Source organism: Arvicanthis niloticus, chromosome 5 (genome assembly GCF_011762505.2).
Source record: "Arvicanthis niloticus isolate mArvNil1 chromosome 5, mArvNil1.pat.X, whole genome shotgun sequence".
NCBI classification, from domain to species: Eukaryota; Metazoa; Chordata; class Mammalia; order Rodentia; family Muridae; genus Arvicanthis; species Arvicanthis niloticus.
Window position 1 is genome coordinate 43,398,671 of NC_047662.1, and position 21,271 is coordinate 43,419,941.

At 49.0% G+C, this 21,271-nt stretch overlaps 1 protein-coding gene across 8 annotated transcripts in view; it reads right to left on the bottom strand.

The window, feature by feature from the left end:
* Positions 1–21,271, bottom strand: part of Ssbp3 (single stranded DNA binding protein 3) — a 136,908-nt gene continuing 115,637 nt past the window's right edge. Inside the window, exons 6-18 of one of the 8 annotated variants that reach the window (XM_034502303.2) lie at positions 20,156–20,236; positions 19,184–19,243; positions 16,402–16,468; positions 16,230–16,306; positions 10,381–10,445; positions 9,734–9,782; positions 9,138–9,173; positions 8,607–8,661; positions 7,380–7,450; positions 3,504–3,582; positions 2,431–2,459; positions 2,239–2,340; positions 1–1,664 (exon numbers count right to left, since the gene is read on the bottom strand). In XM_034502303.2, the coding sequence (XP_034358194.1) occupies positions 1,635–1,664; positions 2,239–2,340; positions 2,431–2,459; positions 3,504–3,582; positions 7,380–7,450; positions 8,607–8,661; positions 9,138–9,173; positions 9,734–9,782; positions 10,381–10,445; positions 16,230–16,306; positions 16,402–16,468; positions 19,184–19,243; positions 20,156–20,236 (801 nt within the window). In that variant the 3' untranslated portion in view covers positions 1–1,634. Of the gene's footprint in view, positions 1,665–2,238; positions 2,341–2,430; positions 2,460–3,503; positions 3,583–7,379; positions 7,451–8,606; positions 8,662–9,137; positions 9,216–9,733; positions 9,783–10,380; positions 10,470–16,229; positions 16,307–16,401; positions 16,469–19,183; positions 19,244–20,155; positions 20,237–21,271 lie in introns of all 8 variants that reach the window. The other 7 variants (XM_034502301.2, XM_034502302.2, XM_034502300.2 and 4 more) reach the window with 7 other exon arrangements.

Consider the following 21,271-nt stretch of genomic DNA (forward strand, 5'->3'; position numbering starts at 1 on the left):
TGCGGAAAAAAGATGTCCCTTTAATAAAACGTTATCAACATATATCGTACACAAACTACAATGTATCATAATTACTTTTTTTTCCTCTCATAATTCAGAACCAGACTACAAGGTAAGAAAAGACACAGAACAGCTACAATGTTCCCAAGAATCCGCACAAGGTCTTTTTTCAGGCAGATGGTATCTCACATAATATGATATACATGGGTCAGAAAGGGGAAGTAAGAAAACAAAGACCAGCTACAAGGGTGGGCGGGGCGCAGAGGGTGTAAATGTACAAAGAACGCAGTGTCTTCCGGGCAAGACACAAAGGTTGCTGCGGGGAGAGGCCAGGGCAGCCAAGTTACCCCTCCTTGGAGGGGACAGGCTCCACCATCAGGTTCATCGGTTTTTGAAAATAAAAACAGGACCAGAAACAGTGTCTGTTTGGTTGCTGGTGCTCCCCCCACTCCCACAGCAATGCCAAAGTCTGTCCATCTTGTTCCAAGCAAATACAGAGCAATTCCAACCAACACCCATCTTTGAAAAAGGTCAAACAGGAGCAAAAAAAAGAAAACCACAACTTCAGCCCGCCCTGCCAGTGAACACTATGTGAGGAGCTCGGGACCAGAACATGTAAGTCAGTTCAGTGGCCCAGATTGTTGTCATCCTGTTGGTGGGGCCTCTCCTACTTGGCCTGGGCCACTACCCAGCCAGCAGGATTCTTGCCAGGAAACGGTGGGGACCGAGGGACTGGAGGTCCCAGTGGCTGGGCACAAGAGGTCTGGAGAAGAGGCAGCCATCCTGGAACAGTGTGTGTGCGCTGGGTCACAGCGATGGTCTCTCTTGGGTGACAGCAGGTTGGGGGCTCTGGGTCCTCTGGCCCAGTGTGTTGTGATGGCCAGCCAAGCCAGAACAAAGTAGACACCTGCATCTTGTCACTCGGCGCAAACCCCAAGGCCCATGTGGAAACGGTGAACTTCTGTTTCTTTTTCCCAAACAGCTTTTGAAAGAAACCACCAATTGTAAACTGTCCAGTTTATTATTATTATTTTTAGATGGCTACGACGTCAGTGTGATATTGCACACCTAGACTAGCTTTTCTGGGAGGACTGGGGGACAGACAGCAGGGCTTGGGGGTTTTCTTCCTTTTTTTTAGCCTTTTTTTCTTTTTCCTTTTTTTTTTTCTTTTTCCTTTTTTCCTTTTTTTTTTTTTTAAAGAAGAAAGCAAAGAGGTTGATTGGGGTGGGGGCATAGGGCTTGCTAGAAGCTTCCATTAAAAAATAAATCCTCCCCCCAAAGAAATCCCCCAAAAACAAATTTAAAATCCCAGCAACGGTAAAATCCCAAACAAACAAAAAACCCAACAAAAGTGTCATGTACAGAAAGGTCCTTTCGGGCGGGGAGAAGGTGAGATTTTTCTGGTGGTTGACTTGAAATATATTTCTGAGTTTTCCTTCATGTTTTACAGAATAGAAGTTTGGCCTTTTTATTGCATGAAACTAAAATTGGGGAAGGTGGGGGAGTGAACGGGAGGGATGGAGGGGGTGGGAGACGCCCTCCCCCAGCTCCTGGTAGTGACACCTCACTTCTTCTTGCATAATTTCTGGCATCTTCTGCCTGCAATGCCGGCTCTCAGCATCTTGGAGAGGGAATCACACACTCATCGTCATGCTTGGAGAATACTGCAGGGAAAAGCACAGCTGAGGATCAGCGGAGCAGAGGCCATGGACTTGCCAATGTGCCAAAGCCTGCTGAAGGCTTGCTGCACAGTGCTGACCAAAGCCAATCTGGTAGCACACTGGGTAGGGACAGGTGAAGGAGGCAGGAGCTAGGTGATACCTCTAGGGCCAGCTGAGATCTAGTTCTTGCTGGAAACTCTGGCAGCACAAATGGCTGCTAGTTCTTATCCTTTGGAGTCAGCTCTTTGGGTGAAAGCAAGACAGTAGGGAACTGGATTTAGTGAGTCACGGTTCCTGAAGGGTGCTGTGGGCTGGGGACATTCTGGGCCTCTCAAAAGCTGCTTTTATCAATGAGAATGGACACAGAAGGCCACAAGCTCAATCCAGAGGCTTCCAGCCTTCAAACAGTCCCCCTGGAAGGGCCAGGCAGCAGAAAACAGACACTGAATGGCCGGGGCTCTGCATACAGCTGGAAAGTAACTAGGGAGAGAGCTGGCTGACACACAGTTCTGCAGCCCTCAGGCCTAAGGGAACCACCAGGACCCAAGGACTAGAGTCAGGGGCCACAGGGCCTTACGTTGTCGTTCTGGAAGGAGTGCAGGAAGTTCCCACCCAGCTCGCCGTCATCTCGAGGGGTACCTGGAGGATTGCTAATGCCACTTATGTTGTTAGGAGAATTCTGTGGAAAAAGAGGAGCAGGTGAGTCCATGTTGCCAAAACCTCACCAGACAGGATGACACTGAGGAAGGGGACATCAAGTGCCACTCACTTTTGGAAGTCCATCTATGTCACCTGATCCTAGGAAGGAAGAAGAAAAGGAGTCAGTGTGATGGATTTGGGGGGTGGGAGGGGAAATTTAGCTACATGTCTTCATATATGTATGTGTGTACATTGGGGAAGGTCAAAGGTCACTGTCAGGCTTGCTACTGTCGAGACAAGTTCTTTCACTGAACCTGGATTCAACCACAGATCTCCTGTTTCTGGCTCCACAGTGCTGTTATTTTAAGTGTGTGCCACTGTGTTTGGCTTTTACATGGGTGCTGGGGATCAAACCCAGATCCTCATGCGTGCCAAATAAACACATCACTGTCTAAGCCACTTTCTCAGCCCCATTTGCTGTTCTGAAGCCAGGACCTTGCTATGTAGCCCAGCCATGCCATGAATCAGTCATGCTCCCCGATCAGTATCCTGAGGCTTCCTGTTGAAGTGTGCCTAGCTTGCTGCTTTTTTCTAAACTGGAGATCTTACCAGGTCTCATGCATGCTAGTGAGTGCCTGAATACTGAACTACACCTTTAGTTCACTTTCTCTTTATTTTGATTTTGTTTTTTTTGTAGCCCTGGCTGTCCTGGAACTCACTCTGTAGACCAGGCTGTCCTCGAGCTCAGAAATCCGCCTGCCTCTGCCTCCCAAGTGCTTGCTGAGATTAAAGGCGTGCGCCACCACCGCCCGCCCAGCTTTTCTCTTTATTTTGAAACAGGGTGTTACGGTATGTTATCCAGGCAGGCCTGAAACTTGTGACCCTCCTGCTTTAAGGCTCCTGAATGACTATAGTATGTGTGTGTAAACATGCCTGACCCAATCCAATTGCTGGATCACTCTTCCGTGGGGATCTCCACCCTCTAAGAAGGACCTTTTCCTCTCTGGGTCTGTGCATGTGAGTTCTCATTACTTATTTAGAGAGGACACCCCTCACCCCCACATCCTGTGTAAGCAGTGGCTTTTGCTTAGAACCTTCCTAGATGCCTAGTCAAGGCCAACACTGTCCCAGGCCCAGGTGACCGAGGAGCTAAAGCAGAGTCCAGTGCCTGAGCAGGTGGACTATATGTAGGTGCTGGCTTACCTAAGGATCCATTCATGTGGTGTGGCTCCATGCCGCCCATGCCTCCCATTGGGCCGTCTGAACCAGGACCCATTGGAAACTGTGGGGTAAGCAGGGCTTGGTTAGTGGACCCAGGCCCTTTGCAGCCCTCTTCTGCTTCAAAGACTCAGGCCTTGGGCTCCAGCAGCTTAGCAGAGCACCCAGGATGCTCCAGAATGATGGGTCTCCCTGTGCAGACTTAAGGAAGCAGACTAAAGCCACCAGGTTCTACATACAGCTCTCCATTTCCTGGGTCTCCTCACAAGACTTGATCCACTCCTGGTTGAGGTGCCTGGTTCACCAGCCATTGTTGCAAAGAAAAGTATCTTGACTACACAGACCAGACCAAATGATTCAAACTTGTCATCTGCACAGGAAGTGCTCTGCATAGTCTCCTGGGGTCCAGGTGAAGCAGAGAGTGGAACAGGGGCCTCTTATGGGGGCTATACCTCAGACATGGTAAGTTTCAGGGGTGAAGAATATACTCCACTCTATCCTGTCTGCAACTACCAAGCCCACCTCAGGAAGGAAGGCACACAAGGCCACATCTCAGGGTCCTGAGGTAAGGCTGAACCTATGCTGGAGCCAGTGCCTGTGATGCTGTCTGAATGGGGGTGGGGGGAGAAGAACTAGACATGATGTGACAGGGAGGACTGCTGGGCACTCAGCCTGAGCTAGGTATGAGGACAGAACTGGGTAACACCTGTGTCTCAGCCACCCAACAGAAGGGGCCAGAGGAATTGAGCTCCAAACAAAGCCACAGACAAGGCATGGCTGCAGCTTCAGAGACAGACAGGGAAGTCAGATCAGGCTGCAAAGCCTTAGCAGAATGAACAGAATCCAGGCAGCAGAACAGAGTACAGAAGCCGTTCCACAGCTGCTGTGTGGGTACAAGCACAAGATAGGAGGCAGCCTACAGACTGCAGAGTTGGTGTGCACAGGCACTGGGGGCCCGAAGAGCGGCAGGGCAGGGCCTTCCTCAACAGTGGGGTTTAACGTCTTTGTCACCTTTCCAAGGCACAGATTTCACGCTAATTAGCCCAAATGGGCAATGCTCATCTTATTAGGCTCCTAGGATACAACAGTCCCAGACCAAAAAAGTGCTTAAGCTGCTAACATAATACACATACCACACATGCATACAAATGCATGTCAGTATTCTAACATACATACGACCAACATATAAAAATCAGGGTTTTGACATTTTTCTGATACAAGACCTATGCAACCCTGGCTACCCCAATACTCAGAGATCTGCCTGTTTTCCAAGCTCTGGATAAAGACACACACCAACATATCTGTCTCCAAATTAGGCAATTCTGAAATTACATATTAAGTATTTCCAGATAACATTTTAGTAACTTAAAACATTCATATATCATACAACCGATCCATTACATTTATGGATGGCAACTACCACTTCAACTTGTATCACTCTCAACTGTCAGCCCAGCAGTAAGCAGTCTGCTTCGTGTCTATGGATTTGCTTATTCCGGACACTGTGCCCCATGGTCTCCATGGGCTAGTGTTAACCTCCTAGCACATGTCAAAGGTTGCCTTGTGTCCCTGCTTATGAATGAAGTCCAAGGCAGAGCTCTGTCACACACATCTGCTCATGACACACTCAGGATGATTTTACTCATTTTAAAAGCTGTAAGGTGTCGAGGTTTCGTTTGTTTGGTTTGGTTTTCCTGGCACTCACTTTGTAGACTCCTAAAGGCATTTGTTACCATGTTCCAGGCAAAACTACGGAGTTTTTAGAGACACCATTAACCACCTTTTCTGTGGCTACCAGCAATGACTCTCATCTTTATTTCATGCATTGGTGTTTTATCTGCATGAGGTGCCGGATCCTCTGGAACTGGAGTTACAGACAGTTGTGAGCTGCCACAAGGGTAATGGTATCCTCTGGAAGAGCAGCCAGTGCTCTCAACAACTGAGCTGTCAATCACTCCAACCCCCCAAATGACTACCATCTTACAGGTATATATCTAAGGTACCCTGTTTCTATGAAGTAAAATTTGCATAAAGTTCTTCTGCAAACTGACAAGTTACCTATGCTTTCACTGTGATAGCTGTTGTCACAGACACCCTTTGTGGAAGTCCTGGCACAGGTGAGAGGCTTTCCTTCCACTGGTGCAAGCTTTCAGATCAAGTTGCCAAGCGTGATATTAAAACTGTCGAACATGCAGATCAATGAGCAAACTGGAACTTGGCTTTGATAAGAGAACAGTTTTGCTTTCTGCAATTTCATTAAAAGCCTTTAGGAAATTAGGATAACATAGAATTCCAGTTCTTAAACCAAAACACCATCAGGAACTATGTTTGTGTTGTTTGTTTGTTGTTTTGTTTCCACTGCTTCTGGAACTTAGTTCCAGAGCAATCAGGGAATGGGGTGACGGCAATGCTCACTCTAGCTTGTGCTCACACTAGCCTGTGGGGTCACTATTTTTGAATGGACACCACTGTCACTTTGAAGAACAAATAGAGCTTTTGGTTAAAAGGATGTGCCAGTCCCCACACAATTGGGAGAAGAGTGTGTGTGAGCTTCCCCACTACCTTTCTACCCACCGGAGTACCTGTCTAGATGTAGTGTAATGTTCTTGACTATCCTCCAGCTGTGTATCATTTAGCTTACTCTGGTGCTGTCTGGGTCACAGTACAGCTGGCATTGTCATGGTTCGTAGTTTCATGACCTCAACTCTTAAGCACACAGTCACAGTATTCATAAAGTTAAATGTAAACTCAGTAGCATCTTGATGCAAACTTGAGAGTAATCTTTGGCAGCAGGCAGAGGTCCTGAGGCCACAGCCCTTAGGGTGACACAGCCTGAGTGATACCTAACAGCATCCACAGCTGTGAAAATACAACAGTTATTGTAAGTGGCAAATGACCTGAACCACTAAACCATGTCCACCTGAATAAATTCAGTCCAGTGGGCCTCTATATGAGTTTGGTATTCTCAATCTTCTATACCTACTGCTACAAAACAGGACTTATGCCCTAAGGTATATGTTAGTGGTAACATCTGGATGAAAGACACCCCTAATGAGGGGGAACATGGCTAGTGGGTGGGTGGGAAGGCTGTATCATAGAGAGCTCCCCATATTCACTCAACACATGGCCCTGGCAAAGGAGGCAGGCTGCTGGGAGATGAACTGTATGTGGTAGATACTGCTAGAGGTGCAGCCCAGGAGGAGGCATGTCCGTATGTGCACAAGGGCCCGCCTCGTTCCTCATCAGCAGCCGTGCTTGCTGTCATCAACACTGGGCAGCCCACATGTGTGGATCTAATACCTGGTGTGATTTTTCTCTTACCCAAGGAACTGGGTCCACAAAACTAGAGGCTATCTCCTCTCCTCAACTACAAAATGAGGCAGACACTATACAGGGAAGTTTGGTGGGGCACTTGAGATGAGAGGAGAAGTCAACTGGGAACAGAGGTAAAGGAGCTGCCATATTGGTATCAGCATGGATTAGGCAGGTGCCCAAAGCCACCTCAGGCTTCACCCTTAGCATTAATGCCTGGGGAACAGGAAGGATGGGTGAGAGGAACTACCCAAGGTGGCACAGCCAATCAGAAGAATGGGAGTAAGCCAGACCCCCCAAAGCCTGGTACTTTCCCTTGCCAGCTTTCTCACACCTGACCAGAGAGTAATCCCCGCTCCTCCCACCTCCCACTAGTGATAGGATGGGGACTGACTTACCCAAGAGTTAATCACTTTTCTAATGGTTTATTTTATTCATCTTTGGTAACAAATGGCTAAAATCAATTACGCTTGCTTTCCCCTCAACTGATGAAGTTAATTATGATTTGTTATGGTATCTGGTATGTAAATGAGCAGAAAGCAGACTCACGTTAGACCGGCTGCCTCCAGGCGGCACAGGATTAATCATTGTGTAGATGTTGTCACTGGAATTTGTTGAATCTGTAGAATAGTGGAAACCGTATAGTTCAGGTGATTAATTCATTTCTTAATTAAAACAAACTCGTGGCACTTGAACTCATTCTTTTGTATTTTACCACCTAAAATTTCTTCTAAGTATCACCATCTTCTGGCTAATTTGTATTTAATGAAGATTCACAAAGTTTTTTAATCACAAAAAAATTCAACTGAGAAAACCATTCAACCACAAACCTGAGAATGTCAGGGTATCTGGGCAGGCATAGCACAGGGACACAAGCTAAGCAAGGACACAAGGACACAACCTGTGCTTTCTCTCAGCCCTACCCAGGGAAGGAAAATGCAGCAAGTTATCCAGAACTGCTGAGGGGCTGGGGCCGCATTAACATAAGGAGTGGGTTAATGTGACCCAGTCTGAATGTAGGTCACGCTGCTCATCCATGCTGCAGAGGGGGAGCTGGAGCGGGAGCCAGTTGTGGCCAGAGCTAGCTCCACCCCTGCAGCTGAGCAGATTTCCTATATGGGGAGTTGGAAGGGGAGGCTCCAGCCACTCTCCACCTAGACAGGAAGTCTCCTTAGGAAAGCAGCTAATGATGTTCTATCAGGAGCAGAAACTCTCCCTCTATTTTGGGCTGGGTAGGGGGTGTATGCTGCACTCCTTCCAGCTGGCTGCAATGCTATTCTTAGCCAGTAGACAGATAATTATGACACTATGTATGTGTGCATGTGTGCACCTGCCCTCTTGTGCATGTATGCCTTCTCCAGATAAAGAAACAGGGAAACAAGATGTCTTAAACAGAAGACCAGAAGAAGCCTAGAATCCAGAACTTCAGGGGGGAGTGTGTGTGTGTGCTCCAGAATCCTTGCCCCCAGTTGTCAGGGACCCAAAGACCCTTGTGAAGTCACCTAGGGCAAAGAGACCTTGTTTCAGACCTCGGCTTAACTTTGTTCTTTTCAAAGCAGTGTATAGGAATGTAAGGGTCACGTGGCTGAAGCCACACAGTGGGTTGTTGGTAGTGAGGGCTCACAGCCCTTACATCTCCAGGCATCAGTGCCTGGCAGCGCATGCACTCAGGGTTCAGGAAGCAGTGTCTGAAAGGCCAGGATCTGCAACAGAGCCCTCAGATACACAGCACCCAACTCCCACCAGACAGTTCTTTGCCCCCTCAAGCCCTCTTACCCGCAGGACTAGGCATGATGGGGGTTCCTGGAGGGCCGCCACCACCAGGAGGTCCCTGAGATGAGATAAAAGCTGTCAGTAACCTGTGGTGTTAAGAAGCTTGGGGAGAATGCTATGCTACCTATCAGTGGCCAGACCAGCCTGGTGCCTAGTACTGCCTCTCTTGCACTCAGAGCTAAAACATACAAGCCTGAAGGAAGCTAAACTTATGTTCTTCCTCTCAAGCTAAGAAGCACCAGCAGTGGGTATGTTCACACATCTGCTCACACGCATACCAACCAGTGAAAGACAGAGGCAGTATGGGAACATGCAGCCTGCTGGGTAGCTAGTCGCTGACAAGGAGTCCCCTCCTAGGTCAACTCTGGAGAAGTCTGGGCTATTCCAGGCTTGTACAAATATGTCAACACTGATAGCAATTTGTCTCCTGAACTCAGATGTATTCTCATGAGGAATATACTAGACCCTGAGTGGCTCTCCTCCCTGGCAGTTGGTCATATGCGCTAGAGAGCCAGAATCCATAGCTGTACTTACCACGTAGGTTCCGGGTGATGAGGAGGAGTACGGGATCTGGAAAGAAGATTCAGGAGCCATGGATTGGAGCTGCCTTCCCTGACAGACAAGCATCATGCCCTGTCACTTCCAAACCAACTTTGGGGCACACTCACTCTTATTTATGGTAAGCTTGGGGACCCAGTGAATTAGTAACCTGGTCAGTTTCCAGAAGAAGAGGCTCGAGACATGAGTCAAGCCACACACAACGGTCCTGGGGACTGGTTTTTCTTCCAGTCTTTGGTGGAGTCTGAGAGAAGGGTCCCAGGAGTCCTCCCGACCCAAGTGAGAAGTAGAAGAGAGCAACACCCACAGCCCTTCTTCTGTCTGCACCAAGCCCGTCAATCAGTTCCCTCAATGCTAGAAGCCAGAACCATGATGCACCTGAGCTCTCAGCTGGTCTCTGTTAGCTCAGGGCAGGACTACCTCTGAGGACCCAGCACACTGCCCAGTGGCTTGAGGCATCAGGTGGAATCCTGCTGTACTTCTCCCTCCTGACACCGCTTCCTGGCAACAGGGTTACCTAATGCCCAGAACCTCTATCCTGGAAAACGGCACCTACAGACCTGTATACTCACTGAGTTAGCACTGTTGGGATTGGGCCAGGGTCTGCCAGCTCCTGGGCCCCTACGAGAAGGAGAGATGGAGACAATGAAAGCGGGGCTACAAACTCTATGGAGTGGAGCCAGCGGGGGCAGGAGCAGGTTGCCATCAGTACAGGAAGTCCTAGATGCCATCTGGCTCTAGAGTAACAATGGGTAGTTCCATGGAAGGAGACTTAGGCACTCCTTCAAATTATATGACAAAATTTGTAAAATATGTCTTTACAAAATTATATAAAAAAGTATTTCCCTTTCCCTAGGAAGATAGACCACCCATTCTTATAAACACTAAATATCAGGGCTTATTTGCATAAAGATTAAATCTTGAGTCAGCCACTGAAGCTGTGCAAGCCTAAGGAGGTCATTCTACTTCTCTGGGCCTCAGTGACCTCATCCCAGGCAGGGAAGAACCACCCCTTGTAGGAGCAGCCTGATGATCCTGAGTGTGGCCAACACTGTGCCTAGCACACAACACTGTAGAAGGCAGAGCTCTCACCCTAAGGGTGAGGAAACTGAGGTCCAGAGAGGCACGAGTGAGTGTTAAGAATCTTCTGGGGCTCCAACTGTGGGTGGGTAGGGAGGCCACAGGCTCTGAGGCACTGAACAGGGCCTATTTGCCTTACATGTTAATCCCAGGCATGGCGGGGCCGAGGGAGTTGGGTGGTGGTCTCATGCCGCTGCCGTAATTCTGCAACGATAACCAAGGGTCAGTCTATGAGGAGGAGAAAGGGAACCGGGAGGGAGACAAACACAGAATATAAGTGAGAGGGTTAGTCTGTGACGACAACCTGATGAGAAAAAAAAAAAAAAAAATCACACATTCTTTCAGAACGGACAGGACCACAATGACAACAAGCTAGCACAGAGGGACAGTCACAACAGTCAATGAATTTGTAGGGGCTTCATGATGATTTTTCCCTAGACCATGTCTGATCAGCAAGCTGCCGTCAGCCCTTTCCCATAGGCAGTTAGATAGGCTGACTCTGCTACTAGGCCCAATGCTGATTGATGAATGGGGTCATATCAGACAAAGGGAGAAGACAACAGAGGGAACCAGCCCACCATGCCTCTGACCTCGGAATGCTCAGTGGCCTCCCCTCAGTCACATGGCCATTCCTCCCTACTGCTGAACTCTGAGTTTAGGTAAATATAGCAGGACACTGTCTCCGTGGCTACAACTCTACAACCCTGGGGTGCTCAGTGACAGAAACGGTGTGGGAAGCTCGGAGTGGAACAAAGCACACCAACTGTAAGTTTAGGCACTGCCCCTGTGGGCACCTGAGAGCAGTAGGCTGTTGAGAGGCTGACGGCAAGGAGACCTCCAGTGTGAGCTGCCTCTTGTTGTGCACACAGTGATCTTTACTTTGTCTGCTCTGTCCTTGTAACAATCCTCCAAAACTGGTCCTACTTTACCAAAGGAGAGACTGGAGGTCTAAGAGGGAGCAGCTGGCCAAAATCAGCTAGCAAATGGCCGACCAGAGTCTCACTCACACATTCTTCATCTTTCCTAAAACCTCTGGCAGGAAGATGAAAGCCAGGCACAGTGTTGGGTCAGCAAGCACAAAGGTAACACTGGGCTGAAAACAGGTGAGATCACAAAGAATTGTCTCCCAAACCTCAGTATTGAGGAGGCCTCTGTTCTGAAACCTAACTGCCGAGGAACCCCCATTCTGCTAGGTCACCATGGAAGCCTGGCGTCTACAAGGCCGCCTAGACATAATACAGGCAGCAATACCCAGCTGGCTGGCAAGGAGTGAGGTCTACAGGGACGACAGGCTGCAGCTCACACAGTGGCTCACTCCCTGGGCCTGCTCTGATTAGACAACCTGGATGGTAAGCAGGGGCCACAAGACAGCTGACCTCAGCTTGGCCACTTGCTATGGACTCTGGCACCGACACAGACAACACTTCTCACTATGGAGGATAGAGCTGCCTTCCCTACAGTCAGATGGCCGTTCCTCCCCACTGCTCGAGTTGGAGTTTAGGTAAGTAAAGCAGGATGCAGTCTCATGTTGTATGTGTACGTGGATGTTTAATAGTCACAGCAACTTCCTGAGAAATTACAAAATGAGGCACAGAAGGAACAGAATAGCTAGGTGCTAAGCTGGGACAAGAACCCGTTACCAGGTTCTGCCTGCTGGGTCACAACCCTGTTTGGTCTATAAAACAGGGACAAAGCCTATTTGCCTTCAGCCTTACAGGGACTCATGCTAACTATAAAGTGTTGGTTCTGAGGTCCCCTTCATAAGGAGTGCACAGTTACTTGATGACAGCAGCAGACTCAAAATGCTTCTACCCTCACAGCAAGCCAGTTCATTATAGTCCGTGAGAAGTGGTTCATGAGAAAGATCTTCTAGATGTCCTTCTTCCTGGAGGAAGCAAGCATCACACTCCAGGGCTAAAGGAGGTCAGGATGCTGCTACAGAACAAAGTGTGGGTCAAAAGAGGCCGGCTACCTAGACTTGTAGCATGCTGCCTGAGGAGAGACAGAGAGGATTTCAACTTGCTGACAAGGTGGCATCCTGCACAGAGCCATAGCAAGTCTCCCTCCTAAAGATGCAAAGCCGGAAGGGCCACTCCACATACCTCTCACTTCACAGATGTCAACCTGAAGGCCCACAAAGGCCAGACATATGCCCACAGCCACTTAGGAAATGAGACAGGAATGGAAGCTGAGCTCAAACCAGGTTTTGGGACCAAGTTTACCAATAAGAAGCACTAGCTTTCCATCTGGGGCTGGAAGATCAGTATCCACGTTCTGGATCTGCTGAAGGTGACTGGGTACTGAACAGGAGCTGTCCCTCCCTGTCATCAGCACTGTTCTGTGGAGACACTAAGACATGAACACAGCTCCTTTCTCCTCTTTAGCTGGAGAACAGAGGTGCCTGTTCCACAGCTGTGCTGGACCAGGAGGACATGACTGGTGTCTACAGGGAAGTGGACTCTTCCTCACGCTTCCTGTCACCTGCCCTGTTCTAGCTTTATATTCAAGCAGAGCCATCTGTCACTAGACTCACCTGTAGAGGAACCTGAAGCTATAATTCAGTCTCCTGGGCAGTAGGAGGCCTGACCCCTACATCTTGCTTCAAACCAAGGTGCATGTTGAAAGAAGGTTCCCCAGTGCCTGCCTCACTCCCTCACTTAGCCCAAGGTGCTCTGCACAGGATAAGTGGTCCTTTCAAAGCTCTGAGCTTGTACCAGCCTTGGGTCTTTGGGGCCCCAGGGGATTCAGTTGCTCCAGATGGCACAGGACTATCTCTGGAGAATCAAGAATATCCTCTACCTGAACTTGTGAAAATACAGACCAAGCAAGATGGTAGTGATTCTAGCCCAACCAGAACTGCTAAGGCTGGAGCCCTGGGTTGGTTGGTACCCACTGGTCTCCAGGGGTCTCCAACCTGCTTTACTTAATGTTACCAAGATTTAGTTTTGTCTGAATTCCCTCTGCAGAATGTGGACAACAGGGCCTCAGGGTCTTATGCAGACCTCCATGAAGTACTGGCTCTTTTCCACCACACACTAAAACCATCACAGGCACTAGAGGAAAAGGACAGGAGATAACTGACTGCTCATGCCTTTGGACTGAAACCGGATACAGGACCAAAAAAATAAGAGTGCCAGTCTGTCTATAAAACAGCCCTCAGACCACACTGTAGCTGTTTACTAACCCTTTCCAGAAAGTTCTAGAGGGATCAGTGGTCAAATACACTCCGATACCTCACCAAGAAATTATACAAATGACATCCTAGCTCTACGTCTGATCTCACAGTCTAACGACTCGTACAGCGGTGTTCAGTTACGCTTCCTGAGAGGCTGGCTCCCCTAATAACAGCCTCAGATACCAGAGTGTTCATCACGCAGAAAGAAAATTTATGTCCACAGCCACTTTTGTGCCCTGCCTCACAAATGTGTTACCTCTTGGCGACCCATTTTGCAATCAGGAATAAGAGTCGAGTTGGAAGAGACCAGTATCTTCCAGTACCAAGTTCAAGGTCACTCCCCCTTGTCTGTTATTGTGCCTGGGCAGTAGCCTTTGCAGTCAAATAATAAGAAAAGCACATGGAAAACACAGAGCGTCTGCCCTCTCCTATGCAAAGCTTTGGGATCTTGTGGTGCTTTGAAAGAGAAAGGTCACCATAGGCTCATGTGTGAATGTTTGGTTCCTAGTTAGTAGAACTGTTTGGAAAGATTATGATGTGTGGCCTTGTTGGAGCAGGCACACCTTGTTGAGGATTGTGTCACACCAGGCCCAGTCTCTGTCTGCCACCTGCAGATGAGATATGAGTTCTCAATTACTGCTCCAGTGCCAGGTGTGACTGCCTGCCACCAAACTCACGACCATGATAATCATGAACTAACCCTCTGAAAGTGTAAGCAAGCTCCCAACTAAATACCTTTCTCTGTAAGTTGTTGCCTTGACCATGATGTTTCTTCATGGTAATAGAACAGTAACTAAGACAGGGTCCAAAACTTCTCTGTGATATCTGAAGCCCACTCGCTGACTGTGCCTGGACCAATACTAAATCAGCCCCAGGTCTTCTTGCTGCTCAAGAAAGGTTTAGTTTTGGGGTTTAATAATGCACCTTACCCAACATGTTCCAGAAAATATGGTTACAGTACCTTAAACCCGCCTCAATGATGTGGCAAGGAAAGAGGCCAGAAGATCTCAGGCTTTGGGACCCTGCCTCTTCATAAGAGCTGAACTGATATGGGGAGACACCCTGGAGCTAGGAGAAAGGCTTAAACTTCTGGAGCATTCTGTGCTTGTGCCGATAACGTCACTTCTAACTGCTGGCATCTCACTCTAGTTCTGCGAGGTTTTTTGTTGTTTTAAGATAGGTTTTCATGTAGCCCAGGATGGCCTCAAAACTCACTGTGGAGTTGAGAATGACCTTGACCTCTGATTCTCCCCAAGTGCTGGGGTTACAGCCAGGTCCCTCACATGCCGAGTACGTTACCTACTGAGCTTACATTTCCAGCCCCGTTAGTCTCCCCTCCCCGCCCCCCCCCCCCCCGATTTTATTGTTTGTGATGCTGGGCATGGAACCAAGGGATGTGCATGCTGGCAGCAGCCCTGCCTGCCGCGGCCCTCACTATGAGGCCTAATAGAGTGCTAATAACTTTGCCAAGAAAGCTTAATCAAACCTCAACAGCTCAAGTTCTGAATACAGGTCTGAAGTTCTGTTGGGTTTTGTTTCCCCAGTCAACCTGGAACTTGCTATGTAGTCAGACAGAGTCTTACTATGTAGTACTGGCTGGCCAGGACCTCACAAAAGCTCCAGCTGCCTCCACCTCCCCTCTGAGTGCTGGGATTAAAGATGTGTGCCACCACACCCAACAGTTTTAAGTTCTTCATGGGGCTCCCAAAGCCCAGGGATCATCCCGAGCTCTGAGTACTTTCAGCACCCACAGTGGACACTGTGTTTACTCATCTTAAAGATGTGACTGCTGAGCCTCTCAGAGTCCCTATGGGGAAGGGGAGAGCAAGATCTCACCCAGATCCCTGAAAAGACAAAACCTCTTGTCAATTCCTCACCAACAGTGAATCCCACGTGGCTCAGGCCAAGGAGACCGAGACCCATTTCTGACTCTCAAGAGAGGATTCTGTGCTCTGAAATACTGCCTTCTGGCCTGTCCAAGGACAGTCCTATGGTCAGCTCAAGATGACAGGAAAGGGAAAACCATGAACTATGGGAAACTCATGGCAAACTAAAACAAGACCTCTCAAGTTATGACTGCCATAGTCTTCCTTCCCTTTAGGATTTAGGACAGGGCTGCCCTAAGATCTTTCAACACCACAGAAAAGGCATCAGGCTGGTTGGCTGTGAGATTCTGGGACTAACTGGATGGTTTCCAGGTCTGTAGGTTTCCCTACAAGTGAGCACATGGGGTAGGAGGGCACAATTTCAGCCCCAGGGGAACTAGAACCAAAGAGGGGACCCAAAGAACCCCAATCACCTACAGCAAAGAGAGGGAGGGACAACGTACAGCCTCCAAGGAGCAGAGCCAGGGAGCAGAGAAGCTAGCTGTGGGTTAAAGTTGAAGCTGAGGAGAGGCTGGCCACATTTCCTGGGAACATGGAGAGAAACTCTCACTTGGTCAGTGGTAAAAGTGCCTGGCATCCCCAGAAGTCACAATGACTCATCATCACCTTCCACTTGGCTCAACCACCCGAGTCACGAGGTGGTCCTGGATCCCTCTGAAGGTTGTTCCATTCTGGGAGGGAGGTGGCTTTGGATTCCTGAAGATCCCATATCACTCACCCTGGAAGGATCTGCTACCCAGACGGCTCCCTGGGGTTTGATTCCTACTCAGCATCCCACAGACAGGAAGGGGAGCCAGGGACCTGAATGAGCCCTTCCTTTCAACTGAGAGCCAGAAATGTGGAGACTGACAAGACTATGGAAAAAGGAGAGAAGGCGGGTGCACACAGATGGCGGGGAGACAGATGGACAGATAGGTAGCTGCTTACCTGTGGGCCAGGCCCCATGGGCCCCATGCCTCTGGGAGGGTTCATTCTCTGCATTGATCCTCCCATGTTGGGGTGACCTGTGTGAGAGAATGGGTGAGCTGTACGTTGTTAGGAATAGAACCAAGAGGCGGCCCCACTGCCTCGGGCCACACTACCCTGCCTGCCCTTCTACCTTGTTGTCGTGTGGGATCCATGGAATTGGGCAGCAATGGCTGTGTCCCAGGAACTCCTCCTGGAGGCTGAAAGACACATGAGACACAGCCTGAGTCACGACTTACAGAGATAGGATGGTGTTGGAGGTTTGGGGAGGAAGATGCATCTGTCTTTCCCACCTTGCTCGCCCAACCTGGCTATATGGGCTACTCATGGCCTCCCTGAGACCATCGCTGCAAGCTGGGTCAGGTTCCCCAGCTCTGGAAAGCAGGATAGATAGTTCCTGCAAGCATTAGTAGAAACTAGCATCAAGTGGGAGGGCAGTGGGGAGCTAGGCTCTCCATGGGAACCTGTACCTGCATCCAGAGCAAGGCATGCTCTGGATTCACTGCTCACCTCCACCCAAAGGGTAGCACATGAATCCAGGGGCTGCAGTTTAAGTCCAGCCCTACCTTCCTTTTACTTCAAAGATGTAACTCATTTTAAGTACATTTCCAAGCAACAAGAACTTAGAGGAGCCACTGGTTAAAAACTATTACCACAGGAAGACCTTTAAAAGGTGAACCATAAAGGGGCCCTGGAGATTCAGGGCCCAGAGCTCTAAGTGCTGGAGCCTGAGTCAGCAGAGCCATCAAATCCTCTGAGTTTCCACCCCAGAGGTGTGGATGCAGCTACAGGGAGAGGGACAGGGTGATAAGGGCAGCCTGCTCTTCTAGCAGTGGGTGCCAGTGTGACACCATCAAAAGGAGACAGGATGCTATTAAGAACAGACTAAAGGTGACTGACTTTGGGTGAAGTTATTCCAGCTGTAATTTGAAAAACAAGAGAACAGCAGAGGCTGAGCCAAGTGTCCTGTGGGACCTTTAGACCAAAGAGAAGCTACTGACTTCAAGAAGAAAAGTCTTGGTGACAGAGGACCACAGCTCCTGATTGAAGTGCCAATGCTGTGGAGGCTGGGGGCCCTGACAGGCAGGCTCCCTAGAATTGAGTGCTACTACAGGCCACCTAAGCTCTTCTGCTTCTGACTGGCAGTGAATGCCAAGGAGGTTCAACAAGAAGGTGAAAGTCAAGGGACAGACCTTCCCTGCTTCCCCAGCTTCAGAACAGGAGGATGAGGCTAGGGTAAGCAGGCTTTATGAGGGCCAGCTCCTCTGGCCACGCTGCCTCTCAGGTTCATAAAGTGGTGCCTGGGGACCTAATAAGGCTGGGTCCCTGTACCCTGAATTTAGTCACCCTTACTTTTCTCCTTAAGTTTTTGGACTATGAGTCACCTGGCTGGTCTGTCTGCCCATTTGTGCTGGTGGTTTTTAATAGAGATAGGGGATCTGAGGCCTCCTAGATCCCCAATATAGGTACACCCTACCTATCCTGTTCAGATAGCTGTAACAATGGCTGCTCTTCACACAACACTTCTCCATGAGTTCTAAACCTGGTACATGTCAGGGGTTTTAGCTGGTGGTCTAGGTTAAGGATTCTGGGAATTACTATCTTCAGCTGGGTGTCTGAAATGGGGACAGGGCAGTCCAGGCTCTTCTGTAGAGAAAGGAGACTATGTGAATGATTGCCAAGGAAAGCAGGTCTCGCACTAGAAGGCTAATGCCTTCATACCTGAGAAGGAAACACAGCCTTGGAGGTGGGGGCCATAATCTTGCTGTGTGTCCCCCAGAGGCCCACAGGGGACAGGAATGCCCCTGGAGGTAAGCCTGTTCTTCTACAGCCCTGGCCTTCCTCCTTTTGCTTCTCACCTGCGACATACCCAAGAAGTCTTTGTGGTTCAAAAACCTGGGCTTCTAAACTCCCTTTATCTAAATTTGTCCCCTTTGTGTTGGAGAAAACAGGAAACACAAGACTTTGGGAGAGGAGAACAGCAAGGTGGAAATGTGGTGGGCACTTTTACACCAGAGAGGGTCCTCCACAATCCGCGTCTTGTCATTTGGGTTTTCTTGCAGTGTGTCAGAGAGTCACAATGGAGGTGACCAAACTTCTAACTCCCAGTGTGCTGGCAATAAATGCTGTCAGTTTTTTAGTTAAGACATTGGAAGAATTCTAGCTAAAAATATTTTAGCACTGAGAGAAATCTCCCTGATGCCTACAACAGGTTGTGTCTTGTCTGTCCGTCCTCAGCGGAGACATCTACTCTTCTTCAGCATTCCACCCTGATGGGGTGGACCAAAGATCATATGAAGATTCATTTCTCCAGCCTACCCCTAACTGCCAATTCTGATGGACCAGAGGAAGGTACATGACCCTGGGATGAAAAGCCCTCTTTTGAAGCAGGGTACTTTTCTAATTATATGAACAAATCCTTGCTTATTCCAGGAAAGCAGGCAGACTGAACACCTCATACCTGCCCTGTTCCCTCTGCAGTCAGGCTCCTAATCTAAACATTTCTACAGGACATTTCCCCCTAACAGCAGGATTCTAGTTACCACCCTTGGCAATTCTCAAAAGCTTCCAGGAAAAAAACCCACACATTGTCAGTTGACTTCATTAAGGAGGAAGACCCTCTTCCAAGAAGGGGCTATAAGGGAGCGTTAGGGTCATTACTACTTTCTCTATAAGAGCTGAATTCCTGCAATCCGCTAGCTGGTGCTATCTAAATATAGGCTGTTATGAGGCTCCCTGTGAAAAGCAGGTTACATGCTGGACCATGGGCTCAGAGGAGACACATGGGAAAGTTCCCCCACCTTAAAGCCTAGTACCCCGCCCCCAGCCTTGCACCTTGCTTTTGACTTGAGTCCAGGTCTACCTAGGCCTAAGGGTAGCTGACAGGGAAGAGAAAACAAGAAAAGATACTGTACCTGGTTTCCCATTCTGATCGGGGGCCTGGGGCCGCCTGCATATCGCGGTGACATAAAAGGCTGTAATTACAGGGAATCAGTTCAATGACAGATGAACTACTGTATAGTGACAAACACAAATGCTTTGCACTCTGCAAAATCCAGTTTATGACTAGTGATCTTCTAAGCTCTCTCTAGTCCAGTAGCCTCCTCTTCCTTCCAGGCAAAACTTCCCTTACGCAGAGAAACAAAAGATCCACACAACTCATCTCCCAACCTGTACTGGCTTGCAGGAACCTACTTTGGGAGGAGGGGTAGCAGCCCGGACTTCACACAGAACGCAGAATAGCTAAACCAATGCAGGGCAGAGGAGGCCACCTCTGCTCTCCACAAGGGCAAAGAAAACAAGAAGCAAAAGGAGCGAGACACCTTCAGGTTTGCAGACAGAGCAGGACATGCGCACACAGCACACACACACAAGCACACACAGAGAAACCATCAACAGGGAGGAGTGGGAAGGAGCAAGGACTTATGGGAAAACATGATGGGGTGGAAAAAAAAAAAAAAAAAGGTAAAGGACAGCGGGCTCCCTAACTTAAATGCGGGGAATGGGCAAGAAAGCTTTCTCAGCAGCGAGAGTGCACAAAGAAAAGGCCAGGGGTGCAGCCTTGGTTACAAACAAATGGTTAACCAAACTCAAAACCAAACAAAAGGGAGAGAGGAAAAACCAAAAACATAAGGCCACTGGCAAGGTCACAGAAAGATTTTGTTTCTTTTCTCTTGGTTTCAGATCCAAGCTGGGTGGGATGTCCAAGAAATGAAGTCTGTATTTAGAAGAATTTTTTTTTTTAAATTAAAGTTGTCAATTAGGACTGGAAGGCAATGCTGGAGCACATTTTGATTTTTGTTTTTCCTCTGTGGCTCTCTCCTTCCTCCTGCCCCGGCGACCCCCGGCCGGCGGGCCGGCGAGCCGGCAAGCCACAGTGCGTTTACCTGACTGTGGGGTCCCATCATGCTGCTGGGATTGTGAGGTGGAGGCTGTGCGTGCGGCGAGGGCTGTGACCCCGGAGGACCCTGTGAGGCCAGACAGTAGAGGCAGGTTACAGATCACAGCACATGGAGAAGCGCAGAAGAAGCTTAAAAGAACAAAAATTAAACCAAAACGCAGAGTGGCGGCGGGCGTGCGGGTGGTGGGCTGTGGCTGGCAGGAGGTGGCGGAGCGCTGCTTGGGTCCTGGTTCAATGGCGAACAACGGCGGGCAGGCGGGAAGGAGAGAGGCTGACCAGTACATTCACAAGGGATTTGAAAAAACGAAAAAAATAAAACAAAGCACCTTCATCAAAGCACACAGGAGCGAGGGCCAGACACAGGCTACTACCGAACAGAGTTTGCCATGTTAAATACACTGGTTGACACAGACAGGGCCCCTGGACCCAGATGCAATGCCTGCAAGTACCACTTCCGAGGAATTGGAGGATCAGGTGAAGTCCCTGCCCTCAAGGAGCTCACAGTCTCAGAGACAGAGGACAGGTGATTTGGAACAGTATCTATTAAGGTCCTGCTGGTTGAAGCAGAACAGAGGGAACAATGAACAAACACAGACAGAGGCAGAGGGGAAGGTGGTGTGAAGTTCTAAGCCAGTGGGGTATACAGACAGTCGCCAAGCACAGTGTGAGCAGTGCAAGGGCTCCATGGCTCATGATGAGTTCACCTACAATTGAAAATAGCTCTGTATGCGCTGTCGCTTCTTTCAACTTTCATAGAGGAGGAAACAGGGTTTGAAGCGATGAAGAGACCAGGCCACAGCCACACAAGCTGTAAGTGCAAGTGGCACAGGCATGAGAACGGTCACTGCTTGGTGGTTCAGTGGATAGAGGGCCCACTTTTCACACCAGAAGATGGGGAACAGCCTACAGTTCCAAGCTGAGCCAAAGCTCTGGAACACGCTTACCTTGACTGCCCACCAAACACAAAGAGATGAATTCACTACCTACAGAGTTGGTCAAACTGCAGGCTGTATCCTGCCAGTGGCTGGGAAGGACAATGTAATAAATGCAATCAAAACAACAAAAACAAAAATAAAGAAAAACAAAGTATCAGAGAGCCTTA